Here is a 16,737-nt window from a genome sequence, read left to right as displayed (position 1 = left end):
TTTGTTTTGTTTTTTTTTTTTTTCGAGGTCCAAGGCAAAGAAATATCAGAGCCAGTTCTGCCCCAACTCCTGGAAGAAGTGCATGTTCTATGGGAGCAACTACCTTGGTAATTAGTTTCAAACCCTAAGGTGTTCCCTTAAATCTCGCTCATTAAGGGAAATCAAGAGTGGAAAATAGCCCTTGTCTTCTCCTCAAAGAGTAAAGATGAAAGAAACCCAGAACGTGAAACCTCCTTACTGGTTCTGCTCCTGAAAACAAGAGCCCCAAGAAAACCTGCAGGCGCTCCGGGCGGGGGCCGCGAGCCTGCGCCTGGGGGGGTGGGGTGGGGGGGGGCGCGGGGCCCGAGGAGCCGGGCCAGTCCCTCCGCTACCGGAGGCCCCGGGGGCATCTCAAGTCAAACCCGCGGGCGGACCCGGAGGAGCCCCGGGAGGACGTGCCTGCGGAAGAGAAAGGGCCCCTCGGAAACCGGCCCGACGTCAAACGCCAGAGAAATCAGGGCGACCCGAAGTTGATTTAAAGTTTTTCTTCTGCAATTTGTCGCCCCTTTGTCGCGGCGCGCTCGGAGAGGGTGAACGCGGTGGACCGGACGCAGGGGGGCGGGGGAGGGGAGGGAGCAGGGGGGAGGGGGGAGGAGCAGGGAAGGGGCGGCCCCCCAAGCCCCTCCCCACGGGCCCCGCTCCCCGCTCCCCCCGCAGCCTCCCCCCGGCCCTGCTCCCCGCTCCCCCTGCAGCTAGCTCCCCACTTGTTCCTCCCGCAGCCCCTCTCTCCCGGACCCTGCTCCCCGCTCCTTCCGCGCTCCCCCTGCAACTCCCCCCTCCCCCGGACCCTCGACCCCCGCTCCCCCTGCAGCTCCTCGTTCCCCCGGACCCTGCTCCCCGCTCCCCCGCGCTCCCCCTGCAACTCCCCCCTCCCCTGGACCCTCGACCCCCGCTCCCCCTGCAGCTCCTCGTTCCCCCGGACCCTGCTCCCCGTTCCCCCGCGCTCCCCCTGCAGCTCCCCCCTCCCCTGGACCCTCGACCCCCGCTCCCCCTGCAGCTCCTCATTCCCCCGGACCCTGCTCCACCTCTTCCCCCACAGCCTCCCTCCTCCGGACCCTGCCCCGCTGCTCCCCGCGCAATTCCCCGCCCCCGGACCCTGCTCCTCCCTCTCCCCACAGCCTCCTTCTCCCAGACTCTGCTCCCGGCTCTCCCCGCATCTCCCCGCTCCCTCCGACCGGGCTCCCCGCTCCCCCGCGCTCCCCCTGCAGCTCCTCTCTGCCCCGGACCCTCCTCCCCCGCTCCCCCCACAGCCCCCTCCCCCAGACCAGGCTCCCCGCTCCGCCCCGCTCCCCCCGCAGCTCCTCCGTCCCCCGGACCCTGGTCCCCGCTCCCCCCTGCAGCTCCCCACTTGCTCCTCGCGCAGCCCTCCGTCCCCCGGCGCCTGCTCCGCGCTCTCCCGGCCCCGCCCCTCCCCTCCCCTCCCCTCCCCTCCCCTCCCGGCGGGTCCGGCCCCCTCCTCCCCGCCCCCGCGCCGGGGCCTCGGGCCGCGGGGGCTCCGGGGCCCCGCTGATTGGCTGGCGGCGATTCCGCACCCGCCGGGCAGCGGAGCTTTGTGTGAGTTGAAGTGAAGTTGTGCCGCTCGGAGCCCGGAGTCGGCGGCCGCGGGCTGGTGCGCAGCGGGGCGGGGAGGAGGGAGCCGGAGCCGGAGCCGGAGCCGGAGCCGGAGCAGGAGCAGCAGGGGCAGGGCCCGCCGACCCGGCTACACCCGCGGAGCGCGCCGGCCGGCCGGGAGGGAGGGAGGGAGGGAGGGAGGGAGGGAGGGAGGGAGTCGCGGTGCGTATGCGGGTCGGGGGCGCGAGCCGGGGCGGGGGGGGTGCGGGAGGCGGCGGGGCCGGGAGCTGAGCGGGAGCCGAGCGCGCCGGGCCCCCGTCCCCGCGGCCCCCCCGCGGCCCCCCGCGGCCCCCCGCGGCCCCCGGGCCAGGCGCCCCCGCCGCGACCATGCGCTGCCGGCTGCTGTGCGCCCTGCTCGCCGCGTCGCTGGGCTGCGCCGTCCTGGGCCGCAACCTCCGGTACCGCATCTACGAGGAGCAGCGGGTGGGCTCGGTGGTGGCGCGGCTGTCGGAGGACGCGGCCGAGGCGCTGCGGGGGCTGCCCGGCGCGGCCGTGCGCTTCCGGGCCATGCAGCGGGGCAGCGCGCCCCTGCTGCGGGTGGACGAGGACACGGGCGAGGTCCGCGTGGGCGCGCCCATCGACCGCGAGCAGCTGTGCGCGCGGAACCTCAACTGCTGCATCGAGTTCGACGTGATCACGCTCCCCACCGAGCACCTGCAGCTGTTCCACATCGAGGTGGAGGTGCTGGACATCAACGACAACGCCCCGCAGTTCGCGCGGCCCGTCATCCCCATCGAGATCTCGGAGAGCGCGGCCGTGGGGACGCGCATCCCGCTGGACGGCGCCTCGGACCCGGACGTGGGCGACAACGCCCTGCACACCTACTCGCTGTCCGCCAACGACTTCTTCGCCATCGAGGTGCGGACCCGCACGGATGGGGCCAAGTACGCGGAGCTCATCGTGGTGCGGGAGCTGGACCGGGAGCTGCGCTCCAGCTACGAGCTCCTGCTCACGGCCTCCGACCTGGGGGTGCCCCAGAGGTCCGGCTCCTCCGTGCTCAAGATCAGCATCTCGGACTCCAACGACAACAGCCCGGCCTTCGGGCAGCCCTCCTACGTGATCCAGCTCCCGGAGGACGCCCCGGTGGGCACGCTGCTCCTGGACCTCAACGCCACCGATCCAGACGAGGGCGCCAACGGGAAGGTGGTCTACGCCTTCAGCAGCCATGTGTCCCCCAGAATCCTAGAGACTTTCAAGATCGACTCAGAAACGGGGCGACTGACTCTCTTCAGGCAAGTGGACTACGAAGTCACCAAATCCTACGAGATCGACGTCCAGGCCCAAGACCTGGGCCCCAACTCCATCCCAGCGCACTGCAAGATCATCATCAAGGTGGTGGACGTCAACGACAACAGGCCGGACATTAACATCAACCTCATGTCCCCCGGGAAAGAGGAAATATCCTACGTCTTTGAAGGGGACCCCGTTGACACGTTCGTGGCCCTGGTCAGGGTTCAGGACAAGGATTCCGGGCCCAACGGGGAGATCGTGTGCAGGCTTCACGGTCACGGCCACTTTAAACTTCAGAAGACTTACGAGAACAACTATCTGATCTTGACCAACGCCACGCTGGACCGAGAGAAGAGGTCCGAGTACAGCCTGACAGTCATCGCCGAGGACAAGGGGACGCCCAGCCTGTCCACGGTGAAGCATTTCACCGTTCAGATCAATGACATAAACGACAACCCACCGCGCTTCCAGAGGAGTCGGTACGAATTTGCCATCTCGGAGAACAACTCGCCAGGGGCCTACATCACCACCGTCACAGCCACGGACCCCGACCTGGGAGAAAACGGGCAGGTGACCTACACCATCCTGGAGAGTCTTATCCTGGGAAGCTCCATAACGACCTACGTGACCATCGACCCATCCAATGGAGCCATCTACGCCCTCAGAATCTTCGATCACGAGGAGGTGAGTCAGATCCCTTTCGTGGTCGAAGCGAGAGATGGAGGAAGCCCAAAGCAACTGGCAAGCAACACCACAGTCGTGCTCACCGTCGTCGATGAGAACGACAACGTCCCCGTGGTTATAGGGCCCGCGCTGCGCAACGGCACTGCGGAAATCTCCATACCCAAGGGGGCCGACAGTGGCTTCCACGTCACAAGGATCAGGGCAATTGACAGAGACTCTGGGGTGAATGCTGAGCTCAGTTGCTCCATAGTAGCAGGCAACGAGGAGAACATCTTCCTAATTGACCCACGGTCATGCGACATCCACACCAACGTGAGCATGGAGTCGGTTCCCCACACGGAGTGGGAGCTCGCCGTCGTCATCCAGGACAAGGGCAGTCCTCAGCTGCACACCAGAGTCCTCCTGAAGTGCGTGATCTTTGAGGACGCCGAGTCCGTGACCAGTACAGCAATGACCTCAGTAAGCCAGGCGTCTCTGGATGTCTCCATGATTATAATTATCTCCCTGGGAGCAATTTGTGCCGTGCTGTTGGTCATCATGGTGCTGTTTGCAACTCGGTGTAACCGAGAAAAGAAGGACACTAGATCCTACAACTGCAGGGTAGCGGAGTCCACTTACCAGCACCACCCGAAGAGGCCATCCAGGCAGATTCACAAAGGGGACATTACGCTGGTGCCTACCATGAATGGCACTCTGCCCATCAGGTCTCATCACAGGTCATCTCCGTCTTCCTCTCCAACCTTGGAGAGAGGCCAGATGGGCAGCCGGCAGAGTCACCACAGTCACCAGTCCCTCAACAGTTTGGTGACCATCTCGTCCAACCACGTGCCAGAGAATTTCTCCCTAGAGCTCACCCATGCCACTCCGGCTGTTGAGGTAAGATCACACTCTGCATCCCTTCACCGACCCAGCCTCAGCTCTTAGGGTTCACGAGGAGCTGCCTTATGGGTTAGCCATGTTTCCATTGACAAGTAGACAGCGACGCTTAACAATATTCAAATCACATTGGATACAAGTTGCGTTGTGTGTACGTAGCAGGTATGCATACCTCAGCCTGCTGTTTGGTTTTCCTTAAAGAATTTGCTTGCGTGGGTTTACGTCTAATACTGAAAAATAAATGTGACTGTCTAATTAGAATTACCCTTACTTCCCAGATTAAGGTACTGGGGGGGGGGGGGCAAGTATAAAAGGACTTGTTTTATTTGCATAGTTGTGGTTCCTTCCTAACCAAAAAAACAAAAAAACCAAACCAAAATAAAACCACAAGGAGAAAACAAAAAACAAAAAACTGAGGCCTCCAGAATGCCATCTGAATGCATGTCACATTTGTTGGACTTTTGTGATTTTTCTGGCATGATTTCAGCTGCGTGTGTTCGAGTTGTTGTATTTTATGACATTTCCCAGATATTTTGATAGCTGGTCACTTTAATGTGACCTAGAAGATAAAGGAAAACAAGCTGCTGTTTAGCAAGGAGTTCTCTTAAAAAGCCAGTGTATGAGGTCATTGAAAGCTCTCTGGGGGGTGTTCAGTTCCACGTGGTGGCTGCCTGCATAGGTCCGCCACCTTCCAGCAAGTGCAGCCCTTTAACACACAGGTGACGTGTTCAGTTAGTTGGGATGAACTAGTGAGCAACTGTTTTTTCCCTTGCTTGCAGCTTTTGAGTATTGGGGGGGGGGGGGTGTGTTTCCAAGAAATCAGTTCTTGTCTGTTTGGTTTCCAGCAGGTCTCCCAGCTTCTCTCAATGCTCCACCAGGGGCAATATCAGCCAAGGCCAAGCTTTCGAGGCAACAAATATTCCAGGAGCTATAGGTAGGAATGACCTTTCTGCTTATTGCCTGTTGAGTCTCCAGTAACGTGAATGCAGAAGAGTAAAACCCAGGCTTTCTCTGATTCATCTTTCTAGGTACGCCCTCCAAGATATGGACAAATTTAGCTTGAAAGACAGTGGCCGTGGTGACAGTGAAGCAGGAGACAGTGATTATGATTTGGGGCGAGATTCACCAATTGACAGGCTGCTGGGTGAAGGATTCAGTGACCTGTTTCTTACAGATGGAAGAATTCCGGCAGGTAAGAGGGTGGCGGGGGTGCTAGGTCCTTATTGCCAGACCTGCTACACCCACGAAGTGAACGGTTTCTCCCACGCTTGTATTTTTCTTTGTCCTTTGCCCTGAAGGATCTGTCGTGTGTACACTGCTAACAATGAACAGGACCTGGAACACTTCAGCATCTTTTTCTTTCTTTCTTTTTTTTTTTCTTTTTAAGATTTTATTTATTTATTCATGAGAGACGGGCCAAGGGAGAAGCAGGCTCCATGGGGGGAGCCCGATGCGGGACTCGATCCCAGGACCTCGGGTCACACCCTGAGCTGAAGGCGGCGTTCAACCCCGGAGCCCCCCGGGCTGCCCCAAAAATCTTTTCCTTAAAATTCATATTAAGCCGTTGGTAGAGAAGGAGCAGCCATCAGAGCTTAGCAGAACAAGAAGAAAGGAGTGGGGGGAGGAGGCTAGAAAAAGCCACACCACTTCTTTCCTCTTCCTGCCCCCTCCATCCAGGCCTGCCACAGGACAGTCTTGGGCAACTCTTTATGAAATTACTGGGTGGTGGTTGTTATTCAAACAGCCTGTTTTGGTGCCTGGTGGTGAACTGGACTATAATTTGGAGGACACACGTTTCCTGTGATGGGAACCAACTCACAGAATCAGAGATTAAAATACGCTAGGAAATGGTACCACCTCGATCACCAAAAATAGGACAAAGAATGCGTCTTGGTGGGTGGTGAGCACGGAATATTTTTTGCCACCTTTCATTTTCTATCTCCACTGTAGTGGAAGAAGAACAAGAGTTGAAGAGGGGAGTTTAGAGGTACATAAGCCAGGTGGAGGCGATCCTAGGAAGTTATGAGCCACGTTTTCCTTAGAGCCCTCCCTTCCCCCAAGTTGTGCAACAGAAACTCTCTGAACCAACTGGGTAGATCCTGACTACCTCATTGGAGCAACCCTGTTGCCAGAGTTGGGGAAATTAAATCGACTCTTAGGGGCACATCACTGTTGCTTTGGCTACTTAACATTTCTTTCTTTCTTTTTTTTTTTTTTAAAGAGATTTTATTTATTCATGAGAGACACACACACAGAGAGAGAGAGAGAGAGAGAGGCAGAGACACAGGCAGAGGGAGAAGCAGGCCCCACAGTGAGCCCGACGTGGGACTCGATCCCGGGACTCCAGGACCATGCCCCGGGCCAAAGGCAGGCGCTAAACCGCTGGGCCACCCAGAGATCCCCTACTTAACGTTTCTAAAGTCCACTGAATGTTGATGAAATGACTGCCATTTGATAAATGCAAAAAAGGCAGAACAAAACAATTACTCATCTGTGTTCCATCAAACATCTATTTTCTAAATATGGATAAGAAAGGGAGTTTAGGAAAGAGTCGTGAAGGAGCTTCAGAGAGCCACGGAAATGCAGGTGAAAGCACTGCCAAGAAAGTTCTAGTGCTGATGGTGATAGTTGCCGCCCATAATAACTCACTTTGTCCCAGCACTTCCCTAGGGTCCATGAGGACTTGGGTACCTGCATTCTGTCTCCCAACACTTCAACAGATGTAGGAATCAGGAGTGGGGTGGTACCATTTGCTTCGACGTGGATGGAACTGGAGGGTATTATGCGGAGTGAAAGAAGTCAATCAGAGAAGGACAAACATATGGTCTCACTCATTTGGGGAATATAAAATATATTGACAGGGAGTAAAGGGGAAAGGGGAAAAACTGAGTGGGAAATATCAGAAAGGGAGACAGAACATGAGAGACTCCTAACTCCGGGAAATGAACTAGGGGTGGTGGAAGGGAAGGTGGGCGGGGGCGGGGGGTGACTGGGTGACGGCCACTGAGGGGGGCACTTGATGGGATGAGCATTGGGTGTTATTCTATATGTTGGCAAATTGAACACCAAAAAAAAAATAAATTTACAAAAAAAAAAAAAAAAGGGGGAGTGGGGTGGTAGGAAAGGTAGTGTTCTCCTCCTCCTCCTCCTCCTTCTTCCTCTTCTTCTGCTTCTGCTTCTTTTAGGTTTGAAAACTGAAGCTTATAAAGGTCAAGACATGTGTTCCCAAATCAGGCAGTTGGTGTGTGGTAGAGGCGAGATTTGGACCGATCCTCATACTCTTGAACACTAATCTGGGGATCCCTGGGTGGCTCAGTGGTTTGGCTCCTGCCTTCGCCCGGCGTCATCCTGGAGACCCAGGATCGAGTCCCACGTCGGGCTCCCTGCATGGAGCCTGCTTCTCCCTCTGCCTGTGTCTCTGCCTCTCTCTCTGTGTGTCTCGCATGAATAAATAAACAACATCTTAAAAACAAAACAAAACACCGACCTATTAAGAGTAATATGAAGCAACAGGTTTTTTTTTTTTAAAAATAATAAATGTAGTAAGGTATTTGTTCCTAAATTCTTAATTGAGTCCCACTACTTAATTGAGTCTATGAAGTGATTGCAGGCTGCTGATTCCATTATGTCACCACAGTACTAGGTCCTGCATCTCTGGCAGGATGGATGCATGGGAAGGCTTTCTAACAGCATCAAGGGCTCCAAGGTACACGAGAACCAATATTTGCACAGCAGTGTCTTTGTTTCTTTGTTTTATCCATAGACTTCCTATTTAAGGGAAGAAATAAATCTCTGACAATCTGGTGGACTATATCCAGCCTCTCAAAGCCTGCTCAAAGAGAGCCAGTTTTATTATCTCAACCAATGAAATGAAAGAACCAGCTGGCTGAATTTCTATGACTCAGTGATGCTTGATGGGACTCGATTTTGAATATTGATCTCTACTTTTGAATCAGGTGATAGATATCCCAAATTACATTATTTCAGTAACACAGAAAAGTAGCATAATGGGCATAACATCCGTGTTTTATTATAGAACTTACGTGTTAAACTGAATGGTGTCTATTCACTGAGATTTTAATTTATTGGCATAGTTAAAAGGAAAGTAACTGTCCCTACTTCGATAACCTTTCCATTTGGGGGCCTGTATGATGCCTAGAATCCTTTTTATTTATTTATTTATTTATTTATTTATTTATTTACTTACTTTTAAAGGTTTTATTTACTTATTCATGAGAGACACAGGAGGGGCAGAGACACAGGCAGAGGGAGAAGCAAAGTCCCTGTGGGGAGCCTGCTGCGGGACTCAATCGCAGGACCCCGGGATTTCACCCTGAGCCGAAGGCAGACAGACACTCAACCACTGAGCCACCCAGGTTCCCCTAAAATCCTTTTTAATTCTGAAATTGTGTAATTATAACAGTTCACCCACCTGGTTTAGAAAAAAAAGCAGGACTTCTCTTTCCCTCTTTCAGAGCTACCAACACCAGACATGTTGACGGCAGTAGAGTTATCCAATCCTTGCATTAAAAAAAAAATGAAATAAAATAAAAATAAGTGTTAATAAAGTCATTGAGGCAACAATAGGTAGATGTAAAGTCTAGGGTAACAGTCTTACGTGGCGAGTGGCTTTAAATTAACTTCTTAGAAGTGAACGTTTCTTTTCAAAGTTAGAGGTTCACTTTTATGGTATCAGTAATAACACCACTTAATATATAGATAGTCCTTTAAAAAACTCCATAGTTACGCAATCTTCATCTAGGCGTGTAGTGGGAGAGCTATATTGCTGGTATATGGTGTTGTTTTATAGTAGACACATTTCTTTCTTCCTAGCTGCCTGCCTCCTTGTGGGGAAGGCGTTCTGGTGGCATAGAGCACCGGGATATTACCAGTGACTTATAAAATATTTTAAACCTTATTCATGTTCTGGCTAGTACGGGAAACAATGTGCATATTGAGTATCTATACAGAGATAATCATCCTTTAATTATGACCATCATTCTGATGATACTTCAACCATTTTCTGGCTTGCTATTCATTCTGGCAGCTTTGGCCATTACATTAGGGCATAAAACTTGTGCTTTGTAAACTTACATTCCCAGGAAATAGCCCAACTCCAAAAAGGAAAAAAAAAAAAAAAAAGTAAGTCCACATCTGAATGCCATTAACAGAAATCAGTGCAGTTTTCGAGAGCATGTATATTTTTAGGACTTGAGTGTCTTATTCCAACTATTTTTCCTGCATTAAACTGTGATCAAATATAGATTATGGTTCGTTGCATTGCCTGCCAGCAAGGTCATTTCTGGTCATTCATTCTATTAATTCCCACAGAAACATCCTTCATTCTGAGCAGCGAGACCAGCAAGCATTTTTGTCCGTTAGCTCATGTTTGTCAACATACTTTCTTCCTTACTCATTCAGCTTTGAACCCCAGGGCCACGCATGCTCCTGCGACATTTCCATTCTCCCAGTCTGTCGGCTGCGCCAGCATGATTTATCAAGGTTTCAGATTTTGTGTCTTGAGCTACTCCTTTATTGGGCTCATTCCGCTTTTCATTAATCTGCCATCTGCAATTACTTAACTCCAACATTTCTCTTTAATTCCGTGTTCTGTCCAACCTCATGGCCTGTATCCCCGTTGTGGCCTCTCTTCCACGGCCACTTTACTGTACCAGCGCACAGCCTGATAGTCACTCTCTAGCACCTCCTCCCTTTGTCAAATATTTCTCTTACGCAGCTTGCATAACTTTCTCAGGACATTTTAATTTACATTTTTGGGGTTTGAAATCAGTAATTGACTTCTGTTGCCCAGCAACGCCTAATAAAACGACTTCCCTTAACATTCCAAGGCCCGTAAAATCCTGTCCTAGCTTATTGACTCTCCTCCGTTCCAACTTTTCTTGTGTCTTTTGCAATAGGCAGAGCCGTGTCTCCACCAGTCCTTTGCTCATGGGGCCTTTCTTCCTGAAAAAAAAACTGGTTTCTCTTCACTATGCCTGAGTCCCCTTCCTCTCTCAAAAGTTGTTTCAGGTGTCTCTTTAACTACAGCAGCTTCCACTTGCCTTCTTAGTGTCTCTTTCCTTGACATGCCTTCAGCGTCACATAGCCTGGCACACTACCTGGGGGCTTAGGGCTGCCTTTGTTACCCTTGACTCAGAACTGGATCCCAAACCATTTGAGGACAGGGGGAGCGATCATCTCACTTTACATATGGCAGTCTCTGAATACGCAATCCATCGTTTACTTAAGGACAAATGGCCTGCAAGAAATTAGGCATATATATATATATATATATATGTGTATATATATATATATATATATATATAATTTTTTACTTTTTCTCCTTATGTCAGGTCCTACCTAGAAGGTATTGTACAGTCACAAAATTGACAGTCATATGATGGGAAGGAAGAGCTCTCTGCTTCCTCACCCCAACCCTTTCCCAGAGGAAATTTAACCCCCTGGCAGCTTTCAAGAGGAGACACAAAGACTAGCCATGTGCACCACTTGCCAATAAGCTCCAACTTACTGGATGCGGTATGAGGCGTCTGGGGCACTGAATTATGTATATGCACTGAGAATGTTTTTTAAATAGTTGAGTCTCCAGGGGAAAGGTGGAAAATCTCAATGAGACAGCAATGCCCTACTCTGTGCCCCGCCCCCCTCCCATCTCTTATTACTTTCCCCAAACTTTTCTCCATCGGGCTTTTCTTCATCAGTGTTTCCTACTTCATGGATTTAAAGAACTTGAATGTTAATTTGCCATTGTATAATTAAAGCTCCACTTACGTCTTGCAGAGTTGTGAAATAGCATTCCCTGGTCTAAAAAATTCTTGTAACCAGATTACTTGTGAACCTGAACTTTCATTGTAGTCATCCAGATTGTATTTTTGGTTATATGTTGATTACGTTCAGGTCTTTCGAAAGTTGAACATACGCAGGATCCTTAGAAGCCTGTGTGATTTTTCCTCTTTCCCCACTCTGTCATTAAATATTGAGAGAAAAACAAAGCCAATCAAATAATCAATCCAACAATTAAGTCCTTCCCACAGAGTTAAAGGCCGGAAAACAAATGAAAGGTGTCATCAGATCTGTTTCCCTTCCCTCTAACAGGATGTGTGTAAGACAAGATAGACAGATCTCCTTTCCATTTTCAGAGGCCCAGGGAATTAGGGAAAAAAAATTTCATTACCACTTGGAGAATTATTTCACTGCTGAGAAAAACCTCATTGCTAATTAAGGCATTCCAGTTACTTTCAACTCCTTTTGGTTTTGTCCATATTAAATGATGAGCAATAGTTAGTAAATATTTCCAGGCGGTAATAATACATGAAGTCAGTGCATCTAAACCTGCTTTTGTTCTTAAATCATCCACCCTTATTTAAGCTTAGCCCTTCTTTTTTTTTTTTTTTTTAAGCTTAGCCCTTCTTCACGGCAAAAGTACACAAGGATTCTTGGGGTTTGCCCTTTGTTGTACCCACAGCACTCACGCCCTCTCTGCATTTTCCCTGCTTTCTTTGTATTTTTAGCTTTTCTCCCAGTCTAACATTCTGCTCTCATTTTTGTTCCTCAGATTAACCTCTTCTCTATAAGAACTGAGGTCCAGAGTTGGTGAGGTTTAAAACTGAGCCATCTCCAAAGAGTGATGAAGAGCAGTGACTTCCATCCCTTTCAACATAGTCCTTCCTTTTTTTTTTAGAGAGAGGGAAGGAAGGGTGCATGGTAGAGGGAGAGAGAGAGTGAGAATCTTAAGCTGGCCTTGGAGCCTGATGTGGGGCTTGACCTCACAACCCTGAGATCATGACCTGAGCTGAAATCAAGAGTTGGGCACTTAACAGACTGAACCACCCAGGTGCCCTATTTCTCTTTTTCTGAGAGACAACTTTTACTCTTCACTTTCCTTCTTTTGTATATAAATCTTTAAAATTTTATTTGATTACATAAGATCTACCCTCTTAACACTTTTTTAATTGTACAATCCAGTATTGTTAACTACAAGCCCAGTGTTGTATAGCAGATCTCCAGAACTTGCTCCTCTTGCTTAACCAAAACTTGATGCCCGTTGATTAGCAGTGCCCCACTGCCTCAACTTCCCACACGCACACACCTCCTGGAAAACACCATTCCACTCTTGGATTTTCCACGAGTTTGTTCATTTTAGATAGATACCTTCTATACATAGAGTCACATAGAGTGTTTATCCTGTGACTGGCTTATTTCACTGGGTATAATGTCACATATTGCAGACTCTTCTTCCTATTTTAAGGCTGAGTAGTATTCCATTGTATGCGTCTACTACATTGTCTCTATCCATTTATCAATGGTGGACATTCAGGTTGGTTGTTTTTTTGTTTTTTGTTTTGTTTTTTTTTACACATCTTGGTTACTGTGAATAGTACTGCAGTGAACAGGGAAGTGCTAATGTCTCTTCGAGATCCTGATTTCAGTTCTTTTGGTTAAAAACCCAGAAGTGGAATTTCTGGGTAATATGGTGGTTATAGTTTTAATTTTTTGAGGAACCTCCAAATTGTTTTCCATAGTGGCTGCACCATTTTGTGTTCTTAGCAATAGTGTACAAGTATTCTAATTTCTTTACGTCTTTGTCAACACTTGTTATTATTTTTTTTATAACAGCCATCCTGACAGATTTGAAATGCAATCTCAAGTGGTTTTGATTTACATTTCCCTGATGATTAGAAAATGCATAGTGACTGATTATTCTATGCAGACACTTTACCTGGTGCTGGGGATACAGCAATAAACACAATGGACTACTTGCTTCCCCTGACAAAGGATTTGACATTGTTCAAGAATCATCCTTTTCCACGATCATTTGGGAAGCAGAGAAATCTTTCCTAAGTAGCTAGATCTAGAGAATTAGCTCTGAATAGATAGGTATGCTTGGTATCGATCCAGTTTTTCTTCAAATGTAAGATAATTAGTTTGCATTTTCTGCATCCTGTCACTTGCTCTAAAACAAAATCATGATACCAAAGAGACCTAATTGTCACTGAAAGATATGGGTGATTTGTGGAGTATTTTTTACATTTTTTGCCTTCCCTCATTGTTATGTACTTCAGTTATTATATTTGGCAAATTTAGAGATTTTTCTCCTCTTTTATTTCCTGTTTTTCTAGTATCATCTATCATTTTCTATGAGTATGGCCACTCACATTCCAAGAAGGCTTTATAACAACTGGAAGAACTAACCAATGGATTTTTTTTAAAATTCTTCAGCTTTTGATGACTTTTCCATCTATTTGCATTTCAGACCTCTAAAAGAGGACTTCTTAACAGACTAACTACGGATGCCTGGTAGTTGGGGATAATTTGCACCTGCTATATTAAGTAACAAATCAGTAAATAATCCAGAATTCGTTTGAGAGAGATTAATAAGAAGAACAACCTGATAGCTTATTATATTCCCATATGCCTCCATTAAGTGTAAAGTTGGTCGGATAGACCTCAATATCTAGAAAGCTATGCATAGGTATTACTCAAAAAAATTATCTGGTGGTGTTCTAAAATTGTGGATTTCACCTTACAGCCCTGGGTTTTTTAGAATTTATGTTCAGCAAATATTCCATCACCCATACCTTTGCTCTTTTTCAGTCATCCTCATGTATAAGTTATAAATCCACTTTCTCATTACTTGAGGAGCAGATATCTTATCCCTGAGAAGTGTGTGAGTCATAACCCTCCTTTCCTTATTTGGTAAAGAGGGTGAGGAGGGGGGACAGTCCATAAAACCGATATACAAATGAAACCCAGAAGTGTAGTCCATTTAGTGTGTAGCGTAACAGGCCAGTGTCCTGGTAGTAGTTTAAAAGTGTCTCATTCTGGTTTTTTTTTTTTTTTTTTTTTTTTGAGAAATATAATGACATTTGCTGTATCATTTTGAGTCATGTTGGGTCTGATAACGAATCCCCGTTTGCTTTCCCTGGTGTAGCGATGAGGCTTTGCACGGAGGAGTGCAGGGTCCTGGGACACTCTGACCAGTGTTGGATGCCACCGCTGCCCTCGCCGTCCTCCGACTATAGGAGTAACATGTTCATTCCGGGGGAGGACTTCCCAGCACAGCCCCAGCAGCAGCATCCGCACCCGAGTCTGGAGGAGGACACCTCGCCTGCAGATTCTGGTGAGAAGAAGAAGAGTTTTTCCACCTTTGGGAAGGACTCCCCAAACGAGGAGGACTCCGGGGACACCAGCACATCCTCTCTGCTCTCGGAGATGAGCAGTGTGTTCCAGCGCCTCTTGCCCCCTTCCCTGGACACCTATCCCGAGGGTGGTGAGGTGGACCGGTCCAACTCTCTGGAACGTCGGAAGGGACCCCTGCCAGCCAAGACGGTGGGTTACCCCCAAGGTGTGGCCGCCTGGGCGGCCAGTACCCATTTCCAAAATCCCACCAACAGCTCTGGTCCCCCCCTTGGGACCCACTCCAGCGTGCAGCCTTCTTCGAAGTGGCTGCCGGCCATGGAGGAGATCCCCGAGAATTATGAAGAAGATGACTTTGACAATGTGCTCAATCATCTCAACGATGGGAAGCACGAACTCATGGATGCCAGCGAGCTGGTGGCTGAGATTAACAAACTGCTCCAGGACGTCCGCCAGAGCTAGGAGACGATGCTGGCCACGCATTTTTGTTTCCATATCTGTGGAAATAGGGGACAGAGAAAGCCCCTGAAAGAACTGGCATTGCCAAATAATTGCATTTATCATAAATGTGTCTGTGTATATTGAATATGAAATACTGTATTTTCGTATGTACACAATGCAAGTGTGATTATTTTAATCTGTATTTTAAAAATACATTTGTACCTTATATTTATGTGTAATTTAACAGACAAATTTTATTTTTTTACTCCCATGAGAAACATGTCTTTCCTAATCACATAGAAACTAGCCACTGTTCAAATGTGATCATGCCAGTCAACCACAAAGTGTAAGGGCACTGTGTAGATCAGTGACGTTGGGGAAGACGTTGCCATGCTGTCGGAACAACCCCACTAAAACGTTATACAGTCCTTAGTTTCGTTAAGTGATCCAGTTTCTTTTCTCGATACTTAAAAAAAAAAAAAAAAAAAAAAAAAAAAAAAAAGAAATGAAGCATCAGTGAGAATGTTCAACTATTTTATTATTGCCATTATTTTTACTGCTCTCTGCTAGTCCTGATTGCAGCAAAGTCGGAGCAGGAAGTGAAATTTCATTTTGGGACTGGGAAATCTCTTTCACAGACAATGATGAAAATAGGGCTGGAGCCCATGCTTCCTGACCCCCGGGGCCCTACTGTTGTGGAGCATCACGCTGGCCTGTCCTTGAGCATATTTCTCCTGAAGTATTATTGTCTGTTTGTAATCATGGTAAACAATGGATTGCACCCCATCCTCGTAACAGTAGAGATGCTGCAAGGAAATGGAATCTGTCCTTCGAATGGGTAACAGTATGTATCCTAACAGCGAAAAGTACTCGTGGACCAAGACTGTTATGTCCGTGTCCCTCCTAGGGTAGTAAATATAATTGATTTATTCTGAAGCTCTTCTGTTTGATTCTTCCCCTCTCCTCTCACAATACTTGAACATTTTTATCTTCTGCGATGTTTTTGCTATAACTATTCACTTTTAGCTTTTGTCTCAGTGCATGACCTCATATTTTTGCTTTTATTTTTAGTATAAGGACATTTATAAAATTACGATTTTGTTATTGCAGTCTGTTGTATTTGTTGTGTGACAGACGACAAATTCTTTAATTATTGTGCTGTTATCGCTCTGTGTGGAATGCCTTGGTAAAGGAGATCGTTATTATGACTGTTCTCATTTATGACCAAGCTTCTAGTAACGTTATTTCTATGAATACACTATCTTGATTGTACTCTCCAGAAAATTTTGCTGTCAATGAAAATAAAAGGAAAATTAAAAGTAAAGCTAAAGAACTGTCCATAAATCAGAGTCCCTTTTCCTCCATAGATGTTCAAAAGCTTTGCATGAAGCGTATTCTTCATGAGAGGATAATTCCGTGTTGAGTTTTGAACGATAAAGAGGGAACACTCAGCTGGCTTGGCAAACAAGAAAAACACAATGGAAAAAAAAATGACTTTGAGACCTGTAATGGGAATGAAAGAAGCCTACCGTATTCCCAGTAGATTAAAGAATTTATATGCATTTGAAGTAGAAAGAAAAAAAGGAATAATCAAATAGTAACTGCTTGAACATTTTTCAAATTAAAAAAAAAAAATCCCTTCTCAGAACATTTTGTATTAAGTTGGTTCCAAAAAATGTGCCTTACAGTGTTTCCAAGTGG

At 48.2% G+C, this 16,737-nt stretch overlaps 1 protein-coding gene across 2 annotated transcripts; it reads left to right on the top strand.

Annotated features, from left to right (window-relative positions):
* The first annotated feature begins 1,939 nt into the window (after window positions 1–1,939).
* On the top strand, window positions 1,940–15,542 carry PCDH18 (protocadherin 18). 2 transcript variants are annotated; one of them, XM_055317103.1, is made up of 4 exons: window positions 1,940–4,440; window positions 5,289–5,374; window positions 5,469–5,632; window positions 14,390–15,542. In XM_055317103.1, exons 1-4 carry the CDS (start codon window positions 1,978–1,980, stop codon window positions 15,055–15,057), a joined length of 3,381 nt encoding a protein of 1,126 aa, XP_055173078.1. In that variant the 5' UTR covers window positions 1,940–1,977; the 3' UTR covers window positions 15,058–15,542. The 2 variants fall into 2 exon arrangements, with proteins under 2 accessions (XP_055173078.1, XP_055173077.1); XM_055317102.1 differs by having other exon boundaries at window positions 5,286–5,374.
* Window positions 15,543–16,737: the final 1,195 nt, after the last annotated feature.

This window comes from Nyctereutes procyonoides, unplaced genomic scaffold, assembly GCF_905146905.1.
Source record: "Nyctereutes procyonoides isolate TBG_1078 unplaced genomic scaffold, NYPRO_anot_genome, whole genome shotgun sequence".
Lineage (NCBI taxonomy): Eukaryota > Metazoa > Chordata > Mammalia > Carnivora > Canidae > Nyctereutes > Nyctereutes procyonoides.
Note: the sequence above shows the minus strand (reverse complement) of the source record. Positions and strands in the feature narration are given on the sequence as shown.

Bases quoted from the DNA above. Each gene is read 5' to 3' on its own strand.
- PCDH18 (XM_055317102.1), top strand. From the start codon at position 1,978: ATGCGCTGCCGGCTGCTGTGCGCCCTGCTCGCCGCGTCGCTGGGCTGC. The intron at 4,441-5,285 runs GTAAGATCACAC...TTTGGTTTCCAG, and splicing joins ATGCCACTCCGGCTGTTGAG to CAGGTCTCCCAGCTTCTCTC. The intron at 5,375-5,468 runs GTAGGAATGACC...TCATCTTTCTAG, and splicing joins AAATATTCCAGGAGCTATAG to GTACGCCCTCCAAGATATGG.